This window comes from Hemicordylus capensis, chromosome 1 (genome assembly GCF_027244095.1).
Source record: "Hemicordylus capensis ecotype Gifberg chromosome 1, rHemCap1.1.pri, whole genome shotgun sequence".
NCBI classification, from domain to species: Eukaryota; Metazoa; Chordata; class Lepidosauria; order Squamata; family Cordylidae; genus Hemicordylus; species Hemicordylus capensis.
Window position 1 is genome coordinate 312,791,323 of NC_069657.1, and position 19,945 is coordinate 312,811,267.

Below are 19,945 nucleotides of genomic sequence, written 5' to 3' on the forward strand. Positions count from 1 at the left end.
CTGAGCTAAACATTTTAAAATCCTTCAAGGAGCACTCCGGGGCTGTTTGAAAATCATGCTTGTTAGAAAAATAACTAATATTTATATGCTTTTCCCTTTTGCAGGTTTTGGCTCATCTTCTGGACATGGTTTTCTATAGTGATGAAAAAGAAAGAGTTATTCCACTGCTTGTAAATATAATGCACTACGTTGTGCCTTACCTTCGCAATCACAGGTACCTCTGCAGTTACATGTTCAACTTTAGCGTAATTGTAATGTATCATTTATAGGATGTAAATGGTATCAGGATATATGCTATATCCTGTATAATTTATTTTACTGGCTACTTTTACAAAATGAATTCATATCAGTGCACCCCAGTACAAAAAGGAGTACAGTTAGGTCAGTGGTATTAGTGTTGGACCTGGAGATTTAGAATAAAAAGCTGACTATTTTAATGTTCATTTGTTAGCTGTGATAAAGAAAACCCAGAATATCCTTAGGTTATAAAAGCTTGTCCAAAATTGTTCTCTGACATCAACTGACCATATTTTTCAATTTGGTTTGTTCATTTCAGATATTTCTCATTTAGTTTCAGAGGTATACAGTAGCTGCTTTTAGCTAAACAGGGAAAAATCTGCCACTTTCTAATACTGTGGCTTTTTCCAAGCTAGATTGTTTGGAGACTTTCCCTATGTTTATCACAGTTTTCAGATAAACATACCCTGCAGTTTGCAGCATTTTTATTTTAAATGTCCAGGTCAAATGCGAATTTCCCTGGATTCATTCTTCACTGGAGGCCCCCCCCCCCGCACCTCATCCACACCATTCCTGAGGTCCCTTAATACCCAGGAGCAGCTCTCTGGAGGGGCTCAGGGGATTAGGAACATAGGAAGCTGCCATATGCGGAGTCACACCATAGGTCTATCTAGCTCAGTATTGTCTTCACAGACTGGCAGCGGCTTCTCCGAGGTTGCAGGCAGGAATCTCTCTCAGCCCTATCTTGGAGATGCCAGGGAGGGAACCTGGAACCTAGATGCTCTTCCCAGAGCGGCTTCATCCCCTGAGGGGAATATCTTATAGCACTCACATTTCTAGTCTCGCTTCCATATGCAAACAGGGCAGACTGTGCTTTGCTAAGGGGACAAGTCATGCTTGCTCCCACAAGACCAGCTCTCCTCCCATGGCAGTGCAGAGAAGGGGCAGGAAAAAGGTCTTGCTCAAGCTGCCTTTTGCTCATCCTCCATTTATTTCAGTGGAGATGGCAGGCCAGCATGTGCCATTTCCCTGCATGCTTACAGCCTGCTTCACTGTAATGGACAAAGAAGTTCTTGAAGGTAAGGAAATTCCATGTGTACTTGGAACAAGTCGACTTTTTTTTAAAGACAGGAGAAGCGCGACTTCTTTAAACCACTTATCTTCTGCTTCCTTGAAAATAAGGTGGCTATGTTCTTTTTTCATTCAGTAATTAGCATGCTGATTATAGCAAGAGATACATTTCCCAAGCTGTGCTAAACAGGCTTTCGTGGAGCTGCTTGAATGAATATGGCACATTTCTGACAAATTAAAATCTAAATGCTTCCCTTGGAACCTTAATCATAATTAGTCTTCTAAGGATGCAACCTGAGATCTAAAGAGCACTGTGAATAAACAGATGTTGCTTTGTACATGTGCAGAAGGGAACTGACAACTCTGACTCCCAATTCCATCTCCTTGCACCATGTTGTTTCTGCTCTGGCTAGTTTCCTGACCTTCAGGAATGACTTGTAAGGGGCAGTGGGTGGGAGACCTGGAAGAACCCAGTGTGCACATAACCCTTAGAATTCTGGCCAGAATCATCTTCTATATATGTAATTCTCTAAGGCATACCCACGGCTAATCCCATGTATGGCAGCTCTTGTGAGAGTTCAAAAAGCTGCTGGATAGGCTAGCCACAGGATGGGTAGGAGGAAAAAATGGTGGCAGAGACTGGTGGGTGTGGGTGGTACAGCGCCAAGAAAATGGCGGTGGTGGCGGGTGGAAGGAGGCGGCAACGGGCGTGCGGGGAGAAGAAGGAAGGGTGGGGGGCAGAAGGAAGCGGCGGGGACAGGGGAAGAATGAGGTGGAAACGGGTGGGTGGGGGGAGAAGGAGGCAGCAACGGGCGGGGCAGAAGGAAGCAGCAATGAGCAGGCACAAAATGATGACATCTGGGGGTGGGGAGCACGGCGACAGGCAACAAACTAGAGGTGCAAATGCTCTGTGCCTGGCCCAGCTAGTTTGGAATCAATTTATACTTGTTGGTTTCAGATTCACCACCACCACTTGGCAGGAATGTTTAAGTCCATTATTTTAGATCTTTTCACATTGGTGGTTGTTGTTTTTTCCAGTGCCCATAATGCCCCCAGTTATCGAGCCTGTGTTCAGCTCTTGAGCAGTCTGAGTGGATATCAATACACTAGGAGAGCATGGAAAAAGGAAGCATTTGACCTCTTTATGGATTCCAGTTTCTTTCAGATGGATGCTTCCTGTGTTAATCAGTATGTATTCTTTCCATTTGCTCTTAATACCTGGCAAATAAGATTTAAATCATAACAGTATTTTCTCTAGAACATAAAATCAGAACATGCTTTTCTAATGTTTATTACTATGTTTTTCCTCCTTTTAGTTGGAGAACAATTATGGATAATTTGATGACTCATGACAAAACTACATTTAGAGATTTGATGAGTGAGTCTTTGCTTTTACTCATAAGATCTACCCATGTTTGCATATTTGGAATTCATTCCAGTAATTTTAGTCATTTTAGAAGTGACAGGGTTGGTTATTCTGTTGATAACATAATAGTCCAATTCAAACCAACTCTGCATGGATCGACTGTGATGGCTCTTGGTTGTACAGCTGACTGTACTGATGCGAAGCAGTGGGAAAGTTGTGTCAGCACAATGGCACCCTTTGATGGCTTGTGCCATGAGTTGAGGAGAGGGGCAGGAATTGGTGGCTTTCTTTTGATTCCCTTTTCCAAAGTCTAATGCATAATTTGTCAATTAAGAATTTTCCTTACTTATCCCCCCTAACTTATTTTGAAGATGGAAAACGAAAACTTATTGTTGGTGTCTGATTTATCTGCTTTGAGATCCATGAAAGGGTATTCTTCACACAGCAAGAATGTGTTGTATTCATTTTTTAAAATGTATTAAACATCAGTAAACGGAACATGTGTTCAGCGAAAGTGCTAAATCCTAGAATAGTATAGACCAAGAATGTTTGACTAAAGGAATTGCTAAAGCAGCTGTACTACTCCAAGTAGTTTTTTCTCCCCCGAATAAAATGCAAACAGATTCTGCAATTTACTCCTAAATATTTGTTTTTTAAGTTGGATCCTTGCAGCATATACCGAGTTGCATCCAAGCAGAACTAGTGCAAGAACACTGGCATTAGCCATTGTCTCCACTCCCTCCTCCGTGCTGCAGCCCTCTGAGTGTGCATCTCTCCAACCAACCTCTCCGCAAACTATTCCTTAGGCGTGAGAAACATTTTGCAACGGCATGGGATGTTGGATGGGTGGCTGCAGGAGAAGTGGGGTGATCCCTGAACCTGGGAGGAGACAAACAGGGCTTGCCCTAGCAGCTCTAGATGATCCCACTGTCTCCGAGATGCATGTGCAAAGGGGAGAAGAGAATCGTTAGTAAAAGTATCTGCCCTGTTGTGTGATTCCTTTGATAGCACGTGTGGCTGTAGCTCAGAGCAGTTCGCTCAATCTGTTTGCTAATCGGGATGTAGAGCTGGAGCAGCGTGCCATGTTGCTGAAGAGGCTGGCGTTTGCCATTTTCAGCAGTGAAGTGGACCAATACCAGAAATACCTTCCAGATATACAAGGTACATAAGAAATCATATTATCCCTTTGGGAGGCAGTGGGAATTATGTGCATCCTGTAAAACACTATTGGCCCTTTGGAGCTCATGGCTTCCTCCCGGTTTTCATTTAAACTAGTAGTTAAACTTCTGTGTGCATTAGTTTTAATTGTATATGCTCCTCTAGCTTTTATTTTAAGCAAACACTGGCATTTCTGATACCCACTATATAAGCAGCAATAGGAGTCTATTGCATTTCTGTCAAAAAGCTGTGAGATGGCTGAACTGGCCTGCACCAGGAAGATGTCAAGCAAAAATCCCTGGTGTAGATGTCTAACTTCTGCCATTTATTATATTAAATGTTGCTTAGGGGGTTCAGAATGTAAAATCCACACTTTCCCCATTGTCCTAAAGCAGCCAGCTGTGTGATTTGTAACTCCCTAGAACTGCAGACTTTGGCCCCAGAGTCATGGAGCCAATAGCAAAAGTGACCTTTGGGCAGTTGATTTGCTTTCAGACCCACAACAACACCTGAGGGTCTAAACTAGATGTTCAGGTTTTATTGGATCTAAGGGCTCACTTGGCTAGAAAATGGCTATTCATTTTTGGAGGCCATTCCTAATATAATCTTAAGTTTCTGGACTGATTTTTGTTTGTTCTTCTGTGAGGCAACTCCATCTTTTCATCTACCTCTTTAAACTAGACTTTGAAGTGTTTTTCCTCTGACTGACCTATTTGTGGTTTGCAAGGAACAGGGCAGAGCTGGTTTGAAATATGTTTGTGTTTGAGATGCTGGCTCTTTACTGATCCAGTGATCAATACTGCATTACTTGTCTTGTTGTTTTATACTGTTAGAAGTCAAACCACTTGATAAAAGAATGAAAACAAATTACCCCAATACCATTGTGTTTTTAAGTACCTATTTTTGCATCACCTTGGCATAAAATGAAATTGAACTCTTAATGGTAGCCTGTTACTTAGAAAGTCATTTGTGATGTTAATTTTTTTTGTTTATTTTATTTATTGTTAGGTTTTTATACTGCCTTTCATTAAAACAATCTCAAGGTGGTTTACAAAACATATAAACAATATAAAACTATAAAACAGTTACACAATAATATGAAACTGGAATACAATCTACCAATACCAATATAATTAAAAGTTTTAAAAATATACATGAGACCTTAAAATACAGAGCAGCAGCAACAAAAACAACACTCATATAAGAGCCTGGGTATAAAGCCAAGATATCACTTGCTTTCTAAAAACTGTGATGGAGATTGAGGTGTGGATGCCTACTGGGAGAGCATTCCAAAATCTGGGGGCAATAACTGAGAAGGCCCTGTCCCATCTGCAACAACCAAGCCTCTCTCATTGTTGGCACATGGAGCAGAGCCCCCTCCGATGACCTTGTCAAGTGGGTAGAAACCGTTGGGAGCAGGCAGTCCCTCAGATATCCAGAACCAGTAAGGGCTTTGAAGGTCAAAACCAGGACCTTGAATTGGACCCTGAAACAAATTGGCAGCCAATGTAGCTCTTTCAAAATGGGTGTGATATGATCCCAGCGGGAAGCCCCAGGTAAAATCCTAGCTGCTGCATTTTGCACTAGCTGCAGTTTCTGAATATTCTTCAAGGGCAGCCCCATATAGAATGCATTACAGTAGATGTGACTAAGGCGTTGGTAACTGTGGCCAGATCTGCCTTCTCGAGAAAGTGACGCAGTTGGTTCACTAGCCGAAGCCATGCAAAGGCACCCCTGGCCACCACTTCCAAAAGCAGAGCCAGGACCAGCAGTACTCCCAAGCTGCGCACTTGCTCTTTCAAGGGGAGTGCAACCCCATCCAGAACCAGTCAGATCCCTTCATCCCGATTGGCTCTCCTACATGACCTCCTCCTCTGAATTCCTTCACCACCATCTCCTTCTCTGAATTCAATCTTAGTTTACTAGCCCACATCCAGCCCATCACGGCCTCCAGCCCCTGATTCAGGTTATCCACTGCCTCCCTAAGATCAGGTGATAAGGAGAGCTAGAGCTGAGTGTCATCCGCATGTTGTTTAAAACAAAGCCCAGTTCTCTAGATGACTTGCTTGCTTGTATCATTGCCAAAGTGTAACATCTAACAATAATATAGTGATGGAAAGAATGAATGAAGCATTTTTGAACTGACAGATCCTTGTTGATTTTCCGTTTCAGAAAGGCTGGTAGAAAGTCTGCGCCTGCCTCAGGTGCCCACCCTGCACTCCCAGGTGTTCCTGTTCTTCAGGGTCCTGCTTCTCAGAATGTCTCCACAGCATCTTACCTCACTTTGGCCAACCATGATCACTGAGTTGGTGAGTGGCAGTTGGCATTCCTGACTGGAAGCATCTGTAGGGCAACGTTTCCGGAAAGAGTAAAGAATTCCCAGATGTCTGCATAAGCTCTTCCATCAGATCTCTTGAATCCAGTGGATAAGCTGAATGAGAACTTCACTGCAGAGTTTCCCAATCCACAGTTCTGTGTAATGTGTGATACACATTTAAGCCACAGAGAACATTTGTCATTTTTGTCTTTCTATTTGATGTGCAAGTACTCTTCGTACTTGCTTCACTTTTTGTCTTACACACTTCTGCTACTCGCATCTACTTGTATTTGCCTACTTTTATCAGGTCTACTTGCACTGGGAGCCTTCCCAATGTAAATTTTCACTGCTTGCTCTGACTTAATGTTGCATTTCCACTTCCAAGTGCTTAAGTGTTAAACAACTAACCTTTGGCACAGCTGACTGTAATCTCTAAAGCTACTAATTCTGCCCAACAGTCAACAGTGGTTTGAACCCATCCATCAACTATAGAAGTAACACACTATATCAGTTTATCCTTTGTCAATGTAAATTTGTTCAGCGGCCTCTTTGCTAGGGTCCCACCCATCCCTTCCACTGTCTTCCTGCCCTCCCCTTTGCCTTCTTCCTTGCTATTCATTTGCCAGTGTATTTGTTATTATTACAAGGTCTACTAGGTGTTTTAAACAGCTGTGAATTGCTGAGTATAGGCTTTGGCAGATTCTGTCAGTCTCAACTTGTGCCCTTTGATGGGGGGAAATGAGCTGGTTCTCATGGTTCCCAAGCAAATTCTAAAAAGTTGGAGATTCCACTGTTTGCAGAGCAGGGTAGGAGGGAGGTTTTGAATTCTCAATCCCTCTATTAATCGGTTCTTAGATGCACATTTTCCAGTAGTGATCTGGTTCGAGATCCGTCGATGCCCATAAGAATGGGTTCTGCGCAGGAGCCGCACGGTATCTATGCCTGAGTCAAAGCGCCCCACGCTGGTGCATGCTATATAAGGCGCGGCTGAGGTGCGTAGTCCCTCAGTTCTTTTCCGACCGCCTTGTGTTCTAGACCTGCGGTCTGTGCCTCTTCGTCGTACGTAGTACCTCTTTCGCTCATCCTTACTATCCTCTGACCACGGACTGGAATTTCGGACTTTGTTGATTCTGATTACGGAACAGCATACGGTGATTCTCTGGCTCTGACTTGGACTGGATTCAGTGACTTCTGGTGAACAGACGCGGTACCGCTTTGACCTTGACTATGGCTGACGAAAAGAAATCATTCAAATGGTGTGAGGGTTGCAGGGCTAAGTTGCCTTCCAAAGACCTCCACGACCTCTGCCTCTTGTGCCTTGGTGAGGAACATAACGTCTCCTCCTGTAAAATCTATCTGTCCTTTTCAAAACAGACACGGAAAAATCGGGCTCTTCGCCTCCGTGCGGCGATTTATGATGATGTTTTGAGCCCTTCTACGCCTGGCACACCTCGGCCTTCAACGTCTAAGGCGCAAGCAACACCAGCGCCAAAGGCGCCAAGACTTTTTTCGACATCGAACACAGGGAAGCCCTCTGACACGGTTCCCGCCAAAACTGTGTCGACGTCGAAAAGCTCCTCGACATCGGAGAGACGTTCCACATCTGAAAAGTCTTCAACGAAGAACTCCTCTTCTACCTCGAAGCCCTCCCATCATTCTAAGGAGCACGACAAGGCTTCCAAGCATCGGCATGGAGACCACTCCACCCCAACCGACACTAAACGTCGAAAGACCCGGGAGAGCCCGCGAGGCCATACACCGTCTCCTTCTACGGCTCAACCATTCATATCGGTGTGCGCGTCAACCAACTCCACAACACAGACGTTGGACTCGCATGTATTGCCTGCTCCCTCGACACCGGTAATTATCTACGTCGATGCTCCATCGCTTCAACCTCCCGTTACCGACACGTCGACAACGTTGGTGATCGATACCGAGCCACCCCCAGAGACTGTCTTTCAACCTACATCGGTTTCGTTCGACACCGAGCAAGTTTCAAATCTTCCTCGTTCTTCTCAGGCTTCGATGCCGACAGCAAGGGCTCTCTCTCCAGCTCCAACTCCCTTAGCCTCGTCAGCCTCGCCTTCGACACCACAGGCTTCGGTTCTCATGCCATTGGCATTGCACACTCCGCTCCTCTCGACTTCGACACAAGTCACTGCTCGATATCGAGCACCATTCCAGGTCGTCGATGCCGATGCGGAAGAATCTCTGCCAGCCGCAACTCGATCTCTTCTATCACTCTTGGACTCGACATCGAGTGGCCGCTCGACATTCACCAGCTTCCCATCAGTTGGCATAGATGCTCAGGAAGTAACAGCTCCTTCGTCACGACTTCCTGCTCCATCATCCCCCAGCTGCTTACCTCCTCAAACACCTTGGCATTCTTGTGGGTACCGCCACCCTTCTTTGGGAGTCTCTTCTCCAGCTGGTCCTTATAGAGATGACAGTGACCTACCCTGGAGACCAGTTACACCTGCTCATCCCTTTACCACTTTCAGAACGGTGGCCACTCAGACATACCACTCCACAGTGATCCAACGTGCCACACAGACTTCAATGGTCCAGTCTGCCTCTGCATCCACACAAACAAAACACCTGACACTCCTGACTACTTCTGCCACTCAAACCAGTTCTCACACTGAAGATGCCCAACCGCCGCCCGCGTCCCCTTCGGAACATTACGGCTCCTCTGAGTTTGAGTCCAATCCAGAGGACGCTAGCTCGATCGTGGAACCACCAACAGACGTGGCACCGGTAACCTATGTTTCACCAAATGATGAAATGAAGGCGTACCACAAACAGATTCGGGCCATGGCTGATGCTCTTGGCTTGGATATCCGCTCACAGTTGGCCACCATTGATGACCCGGTATATAATTGTATGTTAAAATCTCAATTGACTGCCCCAGTAGCCCTACCAATGTTGCCGGTGATTACGAGAGCTGCAAAATGCGCTTGGGAGGTATTACACACCTCTACCCCAACATCAAAGAAACTGGAAAACCTCTACAGAATTCAAGACAAGGACAATGGCTATCTTCTTAAACACCCAGCACCTAATTCTCTGGTAATCGATTGTGCTGCGGCATCCAAGTCTGGAAGAGATACACGGTTCCTCCAGACAAGGAGGGCAGGAAGCTGGACTTGCTAGGAAGGAAAGTCTACTCAACTTCCTGCCTTTCAATTAAGGTGGCAAACTATGCAGCCTGCACGGCCAAGTATACCCATGGTCTCTGGGAACAACTAGAAAATGATTTGGACTGCCTCTCCTTTGAGGATTTTAAGATAAAGTTCCGCCATGCCCTAGAGAATTCAGGAGATCTGACACGCAGACAGCTCAGTATTGCCAAACATTTGGCTGAGAGTGAATCATGGGCAATGACTGCAGCAATAACCTTGAGGAGACATACCTGGCTAAGATCTACAGGCCTCCAGATGGACATGAGGGACAAAATAGAGGGACTGCCCTTTGATGGCACCGGTCTCTTTAGTGAAACAACTGATTCTACTATGGAGCAGCTAAAAAAATCAAAGTTTACTGCTAAGACTTTTACTTCGCATCCCTCGACCTCTACATCGTCCTCTTTCTCCCGAAACAACTATGGAAAGTTCCGGTCCTCCTACAAATCTCAAGACAGACGTGATTTCAGGAAGCCATACTCCTCCTACCAGCGTCGCCCGTTCTACCAAAAGAAAAAGGCTCCTCAATCCCAGCGAGCGAAGCCACAGGATACTCAAAAGCATCTTTGAGGTTGTGGATCACCCATTGACACCTGTCCCCCTCCTATCTCCACACATCCCCCCCTTCCTGCCTGTGGGGGCTCCTCCATCAGCCCTGACGGATTTCTACAACCTTCGGTCCCAGCCATTGATCAGACTGGCAAGCCATGCCCCCACATGGCACAACATAACATCGGACAGGTGGGTCCTGAAGATCATAACCTCTGACTTTGCGATCGAATTCAGGTCTCTACCACGCTTTACGGGGATAAGCGTCACTCCCACTTCGGAGCTGCTGCTTCAGGAAGTGAGGGAATTGCTGGAGAAAGGGGCTATTGCCCCAGTGTCATGGGCAGACACGCAAACGGGGTTCTATTCACACTACTTTCAGATCCCCAAAAGAGATGGGGGTATCCGTCCCATCATGGACCTCTGTTGCCTGAACAAGTTCATCCACGTCAAAATTCTGTATGATGATGTTGCAACAGATCCTCCCGCTACTTCAGGGGGGAAAGTGGCTTGCAACATTGGATCTCAGGGACGCCTATTTTCATATCAACATACGCCCATGTCATCGCAAATATCTACGATTCACTGTCGGCGACAAAGTGTTCCAATACAATGTATTGCCCTTCGGGTTGTCCACCGCCCCAAGGGTTTTTACAAAATGTATGGCAGTAGTGATTGCACATCTATGGACCAGGGGCGTATCAATCTATCCGTACCTGGACGACTGGCTCCTGACTGCAAGACACAAAGACGAGTTAGTTTCGCACATCCAATATGTGGTGAACCTGCTTCACGACTTGGGTATTCAAATAAACTGGAAGAAATCGCATCTGCAACCAGCACCCGTGATCTCCTATATAGGAGCATTCCTACACACGGTGCAACAAAGAGCATTCCTTCCGGAGGACAGATTCACCTGCACTCAGAATCTCATCTCCCAGATCCAGAAGCATCCTCTACAACCAGCCCGCGTAATTCAACATTTATTGGGTCTAATGGCATCCTGCAATACGGTAATTTATTATGCGAGACTCAAAATGAGAAAGCTTCAACTCTGGTTTCTCTCAGTATTTCATCCCATCAGGGACAGTCAATCAAAGCGCCTTCTACTTCCGTCGGGAGTACTTCGGTCACTCACCTGGTGGACCAACCGCAAGAACTTACTTGAGGGAGTGCCCTTCCAATCCCCCTCACCTTCAGTTTGGATGGCAACGGATGCCTCACTCCAGGGCTGGGGGGCCCATTGCAGCAACCACAAGATTCAAGGAAAGTGGTCCCCTCAACAAGCCAAATTGCACATCAACTTCCTGGAGCTTCTGGCAGTTTTCCAGGCTTTACAGTCCTTCCTACCTGTCCTTCAGGGGAAGGTTGTCCAAATCCACCTCGACAACACAACAGCTCAATATTATATAAATTGCCGGGGGGGGGGCGGTCTCACGCAGCCTGTGCGCTCTCAGTGTGCAGATGTGGCATTGGTGTATTCTGCACCATATTCACCCCGTAGCTGTACACATCAAGGGACTGGACAACACCCTGGTGGACGACCTCAGCAGGGTCTTCTTGCAAGACCGTCAACACGAATGGGAAATCCGGACAGATGTGATAACTCCTTTCTTCAATCAGTGGATGAGGCCTACAGTGGACCTCTTTGCTTGTTCAGAGAATGCGAAATGCGACTGCTTCTGCTCAAGAGCGGGCCACGACAACCTTTCGCTCAGGGATGCCTTTCAGTTGGATTGGTCCCTGGAAACACCTTACATGTTTCCCCCATTGCCATTAATACCCAGAGTAGTAGCTCGCCTTCTTTCCAACCCGACAAGCTGCATCCTAGTGACCCCTTGGTGGCCAAGACAGTCTTGGTTTCCACAAGTATGCAGACTGGCAAAGAACTGCTACAAGCACCTGCCTCGCTATCAGGATCTCCTCACTCAGGACGGAGGTCTCATTCTACATCCAGACGTACAAACCCTTCATCTAACTGTATGGAGGATAGTCTACTAGCTCATATTCTGCTTAATCAGCGCAAGGAATCTACGCGCCAAAACTACAAGCGCAAGTGGGACCGTTTTAGATCTCATGCACGCACCAAGGGATTCCTTCCTAAGCGAGCTTCCGTCCGTGAAGTTCTACGTTACCTTACATCTTTGAAGGCGAAAGGCCTTGCTAATGTGTCCCTGAAGGTCCATCTAGCTGCCTTGTCCTCATACCACCCGGGAAGTGATGGGAGTACATTGTTCTCACACCCACTGAGCAAAACCTTCATGGAAGGCCTGTCACGAGTCTACCCTGCAATCAAGACCCCGGTGGAACCATGGAGGCTATCATTAGTTCTGTCATCGGTGACTCAGGTTCCTTTCAAACCCATGGCTACCTCTTCCCTGAATTTACTTTCTTGGAAAACAGCCTTCCTGATTGCAGTCACGTCAGCAAGACGTGTAAGTGAACTGACAGCTCTCAGGGTAAACTCCCCCTATACAATATTTCATCCAGACAAGATCCGCATGCGTCTCGACCCTGCGTTTTTGCCAAAAGTTGTATCTAACTTCCACTTAAACCAAGATATCATCTTACCTACCTTCTTCGGGAACCCTACTTCTGCTCTTGAATGGACATTGCATGCTATGGATGTATGCCGTGCCCTCCTATACTACCTGGACCGCACGAAACCCTTCAGGCTGTCTACTCGCCTATTCATATCCTATACGGGACCGAACAAAGGTTCTCCTGTCTCAAGACAAAGATTGTCCAGATGGTTGGTGGAACTGATTCTGCAAGCTTATCATCTGCAAGGCAAAACACCTCCTGAGGCCATTAAAGCCCACTCCATCAGGGCTCAGGCTTCCTCTGCTGCACACCTTTCTGGGATCTCATTCAAGGACATCTGCAAGGCCGCTACCTGGTCTTCAGAATCTCCCTTTGTAAAGCACTACTCCATAGACGTACGCTCTGCTGCGGAGGCTACCTTTGGGAGAAGTGTGTTGAAACAGGTGTTGTTTTAGCTACTACTGCTCCCTCCTCCTAATGGAGCTTGCTAAACACCCATTCTTATGGGCATCGACGGATCTCGAACCAGATAAACAGGTTGCTTACCTGTAACTGCTGATCTGGTAGAGATCCGTCGATATCCATAAGACCCTCCCAACCTACCCTCTGCAGTAGTGCTGGGTCTGTGTGCGTACAGGTGTGCGGCCTTCTCCTCTTCAGATCTTCTCACTTTTGTCATGGATGAACTTACCTGCAAGATGATGATCGTCCTCCATGGCAGTCGTCCAAGAACTGAGGGACTACGCGCCTCAGCCGCGCCTTATATAGCACGCAGCAGCGTGGGGGCGTGGCTTAGGCACTTCGACAAGCTCAGGCATAGATACCGTGCGGCTCCTGCACAGGTGCAGAACCCATTCTTATGGATATCGACGGATCTCTACCAGATCATCAGTTACAGGTAAGCAACCTGTTTTTCTGGAAGCCTCTCCTTTCTTTTCGGTCACCCAAAAGAAAATTGCTGCAGTGCTGCGCAGTTCTAATGTCTCCATTCGAACTTGTGGCGCTGCTGCTGCAGACCACAAGAAGCAGTGGGTCTGCAGAGAACTGGCGGTAGCGCCACCAGTGTAGAGGAATAAATATGGTGGCGGTGGAAGCGCTGCTGCCAATTCTCTGCGGCGGCACTGTTCCTGGGTCTGCAGCAGCAGCGATGCAAGTTCTAATGGAGACATCAGAAGTGTGCATCATCTTAGCCAATGTGAGCAGTTTAAAAAGAAAGAGAAAAGGTGCAATTAGAATCAAACATAAGATTTAAATCAATAAATATAGCCTTCTGCCCACTTCTAATTCCAACTATCACCTTTGACTTTCAATTAAATTAAGCAGAGGGTTTTCTTTTTGTTCTGGGGGGGAAAATAGTGATTGAGAGCACCTTAACTTCATATATGAACCATCCTTCTCCTTCATCCTGTCTCCTTGTACAACTCAGCTTGTGCATTCCATTGGCAATAGATTCCTAAAGCTAGATGTCATCTGCTGCTGATCTTAATTGGTGACATGAAGCCTGAAGAAAGAGGCTGTCCATCCAGATCAGGGGCGTAAGTGTAATAGGGCAAGGGGAGACAGTTGTCTGGGGGCCCACTGCCTTGGGGGGCCCCCAGAGCCAAGTCACATGACTGACTCCCCCCTTCCTTCAGTTGTATTCATCCTCCGAAATGGATGTGAGTGTTAAGACCTGGAGCTACAAGAACAGCATGTCTTTCTCTAGTACCATTAAATGACTTGCATTGTCCACAATTTACAAAACCTTTTAAAAATAATTTAGGATGATCTATTGTGGCACATCGGTTTTATATATATAAATTTTATTATGCTTTTTGTTACCACTATTCAGCCTCATTTAAGATTTCTTTACTTCATGGGCTGGGCTTCAGTGGGGGGAGGCATTTTAAAATCTTGTCTCTGGGGCCCACTCCAACCTTGCTACACCCCTGATCCAGATCACTGTTTGGTGGTGGCTTGGCCCCATATAACATTTGTGTCAAGTAAAATCACTAGACTGGCTTTATATTGTGGACTCTTTTTAAAACAATCAACTTATGTTTACAAAACAGGAAGACTGTTTAAGGTAGTTTGCAGATTCTTTTGCTGAGCAATAAGCACTGGATTATAAATAGCATAGTAAGAAATGAAATGATAGTTTGCAGCATTCGCAAAATTTAAAGTGCTTTATGGCTCTTGTCTCCCAAGAGTCACTGATGGCCTTCAGCAAATCTGTCTGCCTAGGTGTGGTCACCTTGTTTGAATTTTTGAAGGTTAGCTGTGCTTGATGTGGGATAATTGCCTTCCCAGTGCTTTTCTTCCGCTCCTTGGTTGATTCTTGCAAACTGGCCTTAGCTGTTGTCCCTTTGCCTTCAGGAACTAAAAATTTACTGAAAGTTGGATCCTTTATGTCCACTTATAAAAAGTCATTCTATCCTGTGGTGTCTTGATCTTCAGGTCCAGGTATTTTTATTGATGGAACAAGAGCTCACCGCTGATGAAGATATCTCAAGGTAAGACCACTTCTCTTTGCTCTTTCATTCGGTTGCTTAGTAGCTGAAATGCCATTGTTCTGATCTATTCTACAGGAGTAGAATATATTCTACTTCTCATTTAGAAGATCTCTATTCGACACCTCATTTAGAAGAATCTTTTTTCAATCTGTCTCTGAAGATAGGAACATAACATGTGCTAATAATAAGCAACAGTACAAAATGTATTCATCCACGTTAACCTACAGCAAATGCTTAATTATTTCTCAATTCAAATGCATCTTCTCACAAAAATCAAGTTAAACAAGTTGCCTCAAACATCTCAAACAAACCCGTCTTTTAAAAGTAATATATACCAAATAAGTAAATGAACTGAAATGTAGTCAGTGATTGCTGCTTTTGCATAACACTACAAAAGCCAAGAAATGAAGCCACCTGCTTCTTTTCCTTCTCCCATGGGCACAGTCATGCAGATGGTATACAGATCGTTCACTGTTGATTCAGTGCTGCACTGAATATCGAAGGCTCAACAGTGGCATTCTTTTTGTCAGAGTCCACTGAGCTCTGCACCTGTCAGAGTTTGGGCAGTTCCGCAAGGACTTGAAGCAGCACGTGGGCGCTTGGATCGTGCAACTTTCCTTGTTTCCAATGGAAGTCGCACTGCAGAAGTGGCCACTTGCTGTTGCAAGTCATCATGGAGCCACCTGCCTCTACAGCACCCCCGGGCAGAGGTGCTCTTACCTCTGGACTTTGGCCCCTGAAGTCTGGGGCCTCCACCACCCCCCGGGCCCCCCAAGTCCTCTTGAGTCTGTCTCGGGTGGTGTGGTCACCACGCCATGCCGCTGTGGCAGGTGGCCGAGCATGACTGTGACCTGTGCTGGGCAGCTGAGCGTGACCTCTGCTTTAGAGACGGGGGAGTGGAGAAAGAAATGTGCGGGATGGGAATATGTTAAGTTGCATGTTGAAATGTTTCTGCTAATGCATGTTTGCATAAACATGTTTCATATTCTTACATTCTTGAGTTCAGTTGCTCTTTGTGCCCTCAAGAACCGATGTGTTAAAAATACTCTGTGTGTGTGTGTGTGTGTGTGTGTGTGTGTGTGTGTGTGTGTGTGTGTGTGTGTGTGTAGATGATGCTTAACTTGCAGCCTTTAGGTCCAGGCCCCAAAATTACCTAGGTGCCCCTGTGCCTGCCTCTTACATGCACAGCAGGCCCAGCACACTGTCGTTCCATTGTGCAGCATGTCTGCCACTGCATTCTCTAAGTCTGCATTGATGTATTTCCTTGATGGAGAATAACCTGGAAATTGCATTTTAATTATAGAACTTCAGGCCCATCTGTTGCTGGTTTGGAAACGACATACACAGGAGGCAATGGATTCTCTACATCCTACAACAGTCAGAGATGGTTAAACCTTTATTTGTCTGCTTGCAAATTTCTGGATTTAGCCCTGGCATTGCCCTCTGAAAATCTTCCTCAGTTTCAAATGTAAGTAATAAGTCTAGCTAAAATGTGCTGTAGGCATACCTCTGTGTAAGAAAGCCACTGTGTTTAGAGTGATGCTGCTCCTCAGGGGAATTTGTTTAGGCACTGTGACAGAGCTTGCTTGTTCCTGGGGAGTAGGGATGTGCATGAACTGCAGCTTGAGCACATTTTAGGAGATTTGAAGGGGAACTTTAAAAAAAAGGAGAGCAGGTCCTGTCCTTATCTTAGCGGGCATCGGCAGATACACAGGTGCCCCTTGCATGTTCAGCATGGTGTTGCTGACTACACAAATGGCACCCGCACATGCATGGACACCATGTGCTGCACGGGCATTTATTAAGAAGCTTGCTGCCCCAGCAGTAAGCTGAATGGAGTGGCAGAGAGCAGAAAAAAGAAAGAGGAGGCAAAGAGTGCTCTCTTTTTTCTTAAAGTTCCCCTTCGAATTTCCCAAAATGTGCTTGAACTGCAGTTTGTGCACATCCCTACTGGGGAGTGGCTATATAACTCAGTCAAAGAGCACATCCTTTGTATGCAGAAGATCCTCTCCGAAACCTTGGAGAGCCACTGCCAGTCATTATAGACAATATTGAGCTAGACCGACCAATGGTCTGACTCAGGATAAGGCAGCTTAGTATGTTCCTATGTTGTTCCCTCCTAGAGAAGAGTTATGAATAATCTGTCTGTGTGTATCTCATCACTTAAAAGGTACACCATCCTCAGGCCAGTGGGAATGGTGGCCAACATACTGCACAGCAAGCAGTGGAGCCAAGAGGGAGCCACGGTTGCTTTCTTCTGAGCCACTCATCAGCCCATTGCTAGTAAATGGTGGGCAGCTGCTCCAGGCCACAGCTACATTATGTCATCACAGCTACTCCCACTGAGAATGATGGGAGTAGATTACAGCTCTGATGATGTAGTATGGTGGTGGCAGCATAGAGCAGGCCCCGCCATCGCTAAAAATGCTGATGAGCTAATGAATGGCTCAAAATCAAAGGGATCTGCAAGTTGCTGTGCAGTATGTCAGCTGGTGTTTTTGCCCATGAGCTTGTGGAACACGCAGAAGAGATTTCAGTGGTTAATTTGCCCTGCTTTTCTTTAACAGGTATCGGTGGGCCTTTATTCCAGAAGCATCAGATGATTCAGGGTTGGAGGTGCGAAGGCAAGGCACACATCAAAGGGAATTCAAACCATATGTGGTGCGATTAGCAAAATTACTGCGAAAAAGAGCAAAGGTATTTCTAAGCTATGTGTAATTCCCAGTATTTAAATTTCTGCAGAAAAGCCCTAGAAAATGCATGCACAGCATGTTTACAGACTTGTTTCCCTGCTGCAACAGGATATGAAGATGAGGTGTCTACCGATCCTGTGTGACAAATATATCAATTGTGATGGGTGGCCCTAGGGTAACAGAGTTCTCTCATTCTGGCAGTAGAGTAGCTCTGCTTATTTCTATAACCTGTACTGAGAAACTACTTTTCTTCACCACTGGTGTGTCGGACTCAAAGGCAAGCATCACAGTTCATGTAAAATCTCTCTTGCAGAGTCAGTATTGGGATGAGGAGACCTGAACTTACTTCAGGCTTTGGCCCTATTAAACAAAATGAGGTTGAAGTTGTGGGAAATTATGTGAAGGATTGAAACCAAAGACACTGTTGTGCTTCCTTTGATGAGTCAGTTAAAAAGAACATTGCACTTTAGTAACTGGAGAAAGTAAGTTAAGCCATGTAATCACACTTCTGAAACAGAGATGGCAGGGCCTTCTCTTGTAACTTTGTTTTTTCTTATATTTACAGAAAAATCCAGAAGACGACAGCTCAGGGAAAACCTTGAACTGGGAACCTGGTCACTTGCTCCTGACCATCTGTGCTGTCCGTAGTATTGAGCAGCTTCTGCCTTTCTTCAACGTCCTGAGCCAAGTTTTTAACAGCAAAGTCACCAGCAGGAGTGTTGGACATTCAGGGAGCCCTATGCTTTACCCCAACTCTTTCCCCAACAAGGACATCAAAATGGAGAACCAAAAGACATTCTCCAGCAAAGCAAGACAAAAAATTGAAGAGATGGTTGAGAAGGACTTTCTGGAAGGAGTCATAAAGACATAAGGCATAAAGGACAAAACATTCATCTTAAATGTAATGTAACTTCAAATGAGACCACTCCATCTTTCCAGAGTGTATAGTTTCCCTTTTTCATACTTTGTAATGTATACTTCAGGATGTATTTAATTTAAATACCTGTAAATAAGTTCTGGATGTCTCCTGAATCAAGTTTAAATATTGTGGGCCCATATTGAGTATGGTGCCTAATATTTATGGTACTTTTTGTTTGTCATCCTAAGTTCTGTCTTTAAGAAAATCTACAATACAAGTTGCACATTTTTTTCTAGTAAGTCTATTTTCTATCTAATTTCTTCTCTTCTACATTTTGGGGGGAAACACTTTTCTAACAGCACAGTAGTAGCAGTGTTAAGCTCCAACAATATTTGGTTTAGGGATATGAATAATAGTCCCAAGGAGGCTGGCTCAGATGGCTGCTCTTGCTTTCTGGTGGAGCAGCACCCTCCACTGCTTTTCTGGCAAAGGGCATTGATTTGCCCCCTGGAGAGGAAACAACATTGTTCCACTGAGAGCTTCAGAAATAAGCAGCAACATGAGCTTCACTCAAACATCAGCTATTGGTCCAATCTATTGTTACTAATGACAATGGTAACACTTCCAAACTGTACACCACATTCACAACTCTTATCCATGAGACAAGCTAACCATATGTATTAATATAGCAAAACTCAAAGAACTACAGTATTGTGAAAATATCCATTATTATTTGAATGTACACAGTGACATAACTTCAGAAGATCGTGATATATGGATCACATCAATCATAGCTAAATAAGCACAAAAAGCACAATTAGTACCAATGGTACAGAATAGACGTGAGTTCTTAAAATCCAGATGATCAAGTGGTGTAGAGAAATCTTGTTGCTTGTAGAAAAAACTGCAGGAATTCTAAATGCAAATTCTAATCAGCAGATCTGTGCAGGAGTATCTGTCTGAAACAAAAACTGATGGGCTAACCTGGGAAATTGTCCAGCCCATTTTGAACATTCTTCATCAGAGCCCCAAAGCTTCAATTCCTTCCAAGAATATTTTTTGGAGTTAACTTTATCCTCCTACATCTCGCTGAAGGAACAAATCGATATGATTGATGTGATCCATATATCACGATCTTTTGAAGTTATGTCACTGTGTACATTCAAATAATAATGGATATTTTCACAATACTGTAGTTCTTTGAGTTTTGCTATATTAATACATATGGTTAGCTTGTCTCATGGATAAGAGTTGTGAATGTGGTGTACAGTTTGGAAGTGTTACCATTGTCATTAGTAACCATTGATTTATTGTCTTTGCACGGTGTGCATTGATCTGGTTACTTATTAGTCGTGCAATCCCTCATTTTTTTGCATTGGTCCAATCTATAGCTTGTCCAATTCAATTCTTTTCTCTGAACAGGCAAGTCAAATGCAGCAGAGTGATCTGGTACACTTTCACAAATAAGAGCGCAACA

General features: G+C 45.1%; 1 protein-coding gene across 8 annotated transcripts in view; it reads left to right on the forward strand.

Annotated features, from left to right (window-relative positions):
* The window catches only part of DOP1A (DOP1 leucine zipper like protein A), a 122,767-nt gene extending 104,000 nt beyond the window's left edge, over positions 1 to 18,767 (forward strand). For 7 of the 8 annotated variants that reach the window (XM_053287099.1, XM_053287101.1, XM_053287098.1 and 4 more), the window contains 9 exons: positions 105 to 214; positions 2,347 to 2,496; positions 2,625 to 2,686; positions 3,683 to 3,835; positions 6,005 to 6,141; positions 14,861 to 14,916; positions 16,220 to 16,384; positions 17,484 to 17,613; positions 18,175 to 18,767. In XM_053287099.1, the coding sequence (XP_053143074.1) occupies positions 105 to 214; positions 2,347 to 2,496; positions 2,625 to 2,686; positions 3,683 to 3,835; positions 6,005 to 6,141; positions 14,861 to 14,916; positions 16,220 to 16,384; positions 17,484 to 17,613; positions 18,175 to 18,480 (1,269 nt within the window). In that variant the 3' untranslated portion in view covers positions 18,481 to 18,767. Of the gene's footprint in view, positions 1 to 104; positions 215 to 2,346; positions 2,497 to 2,624; positions 2,687 to 3,682; positions 3,836 to 6,004; positions 6,142 to 14,860; positions 14,917 to 16,219; positions 16,385 to 17,483; positions 17,614 to 18,174 lie in introns of those variants that run through there. The other variant, XM_053287107.1, reaches the window with a different exon arrangement.
* Positions 18,768 to 19,945: the final 1,178 nt, after the last annotated feature.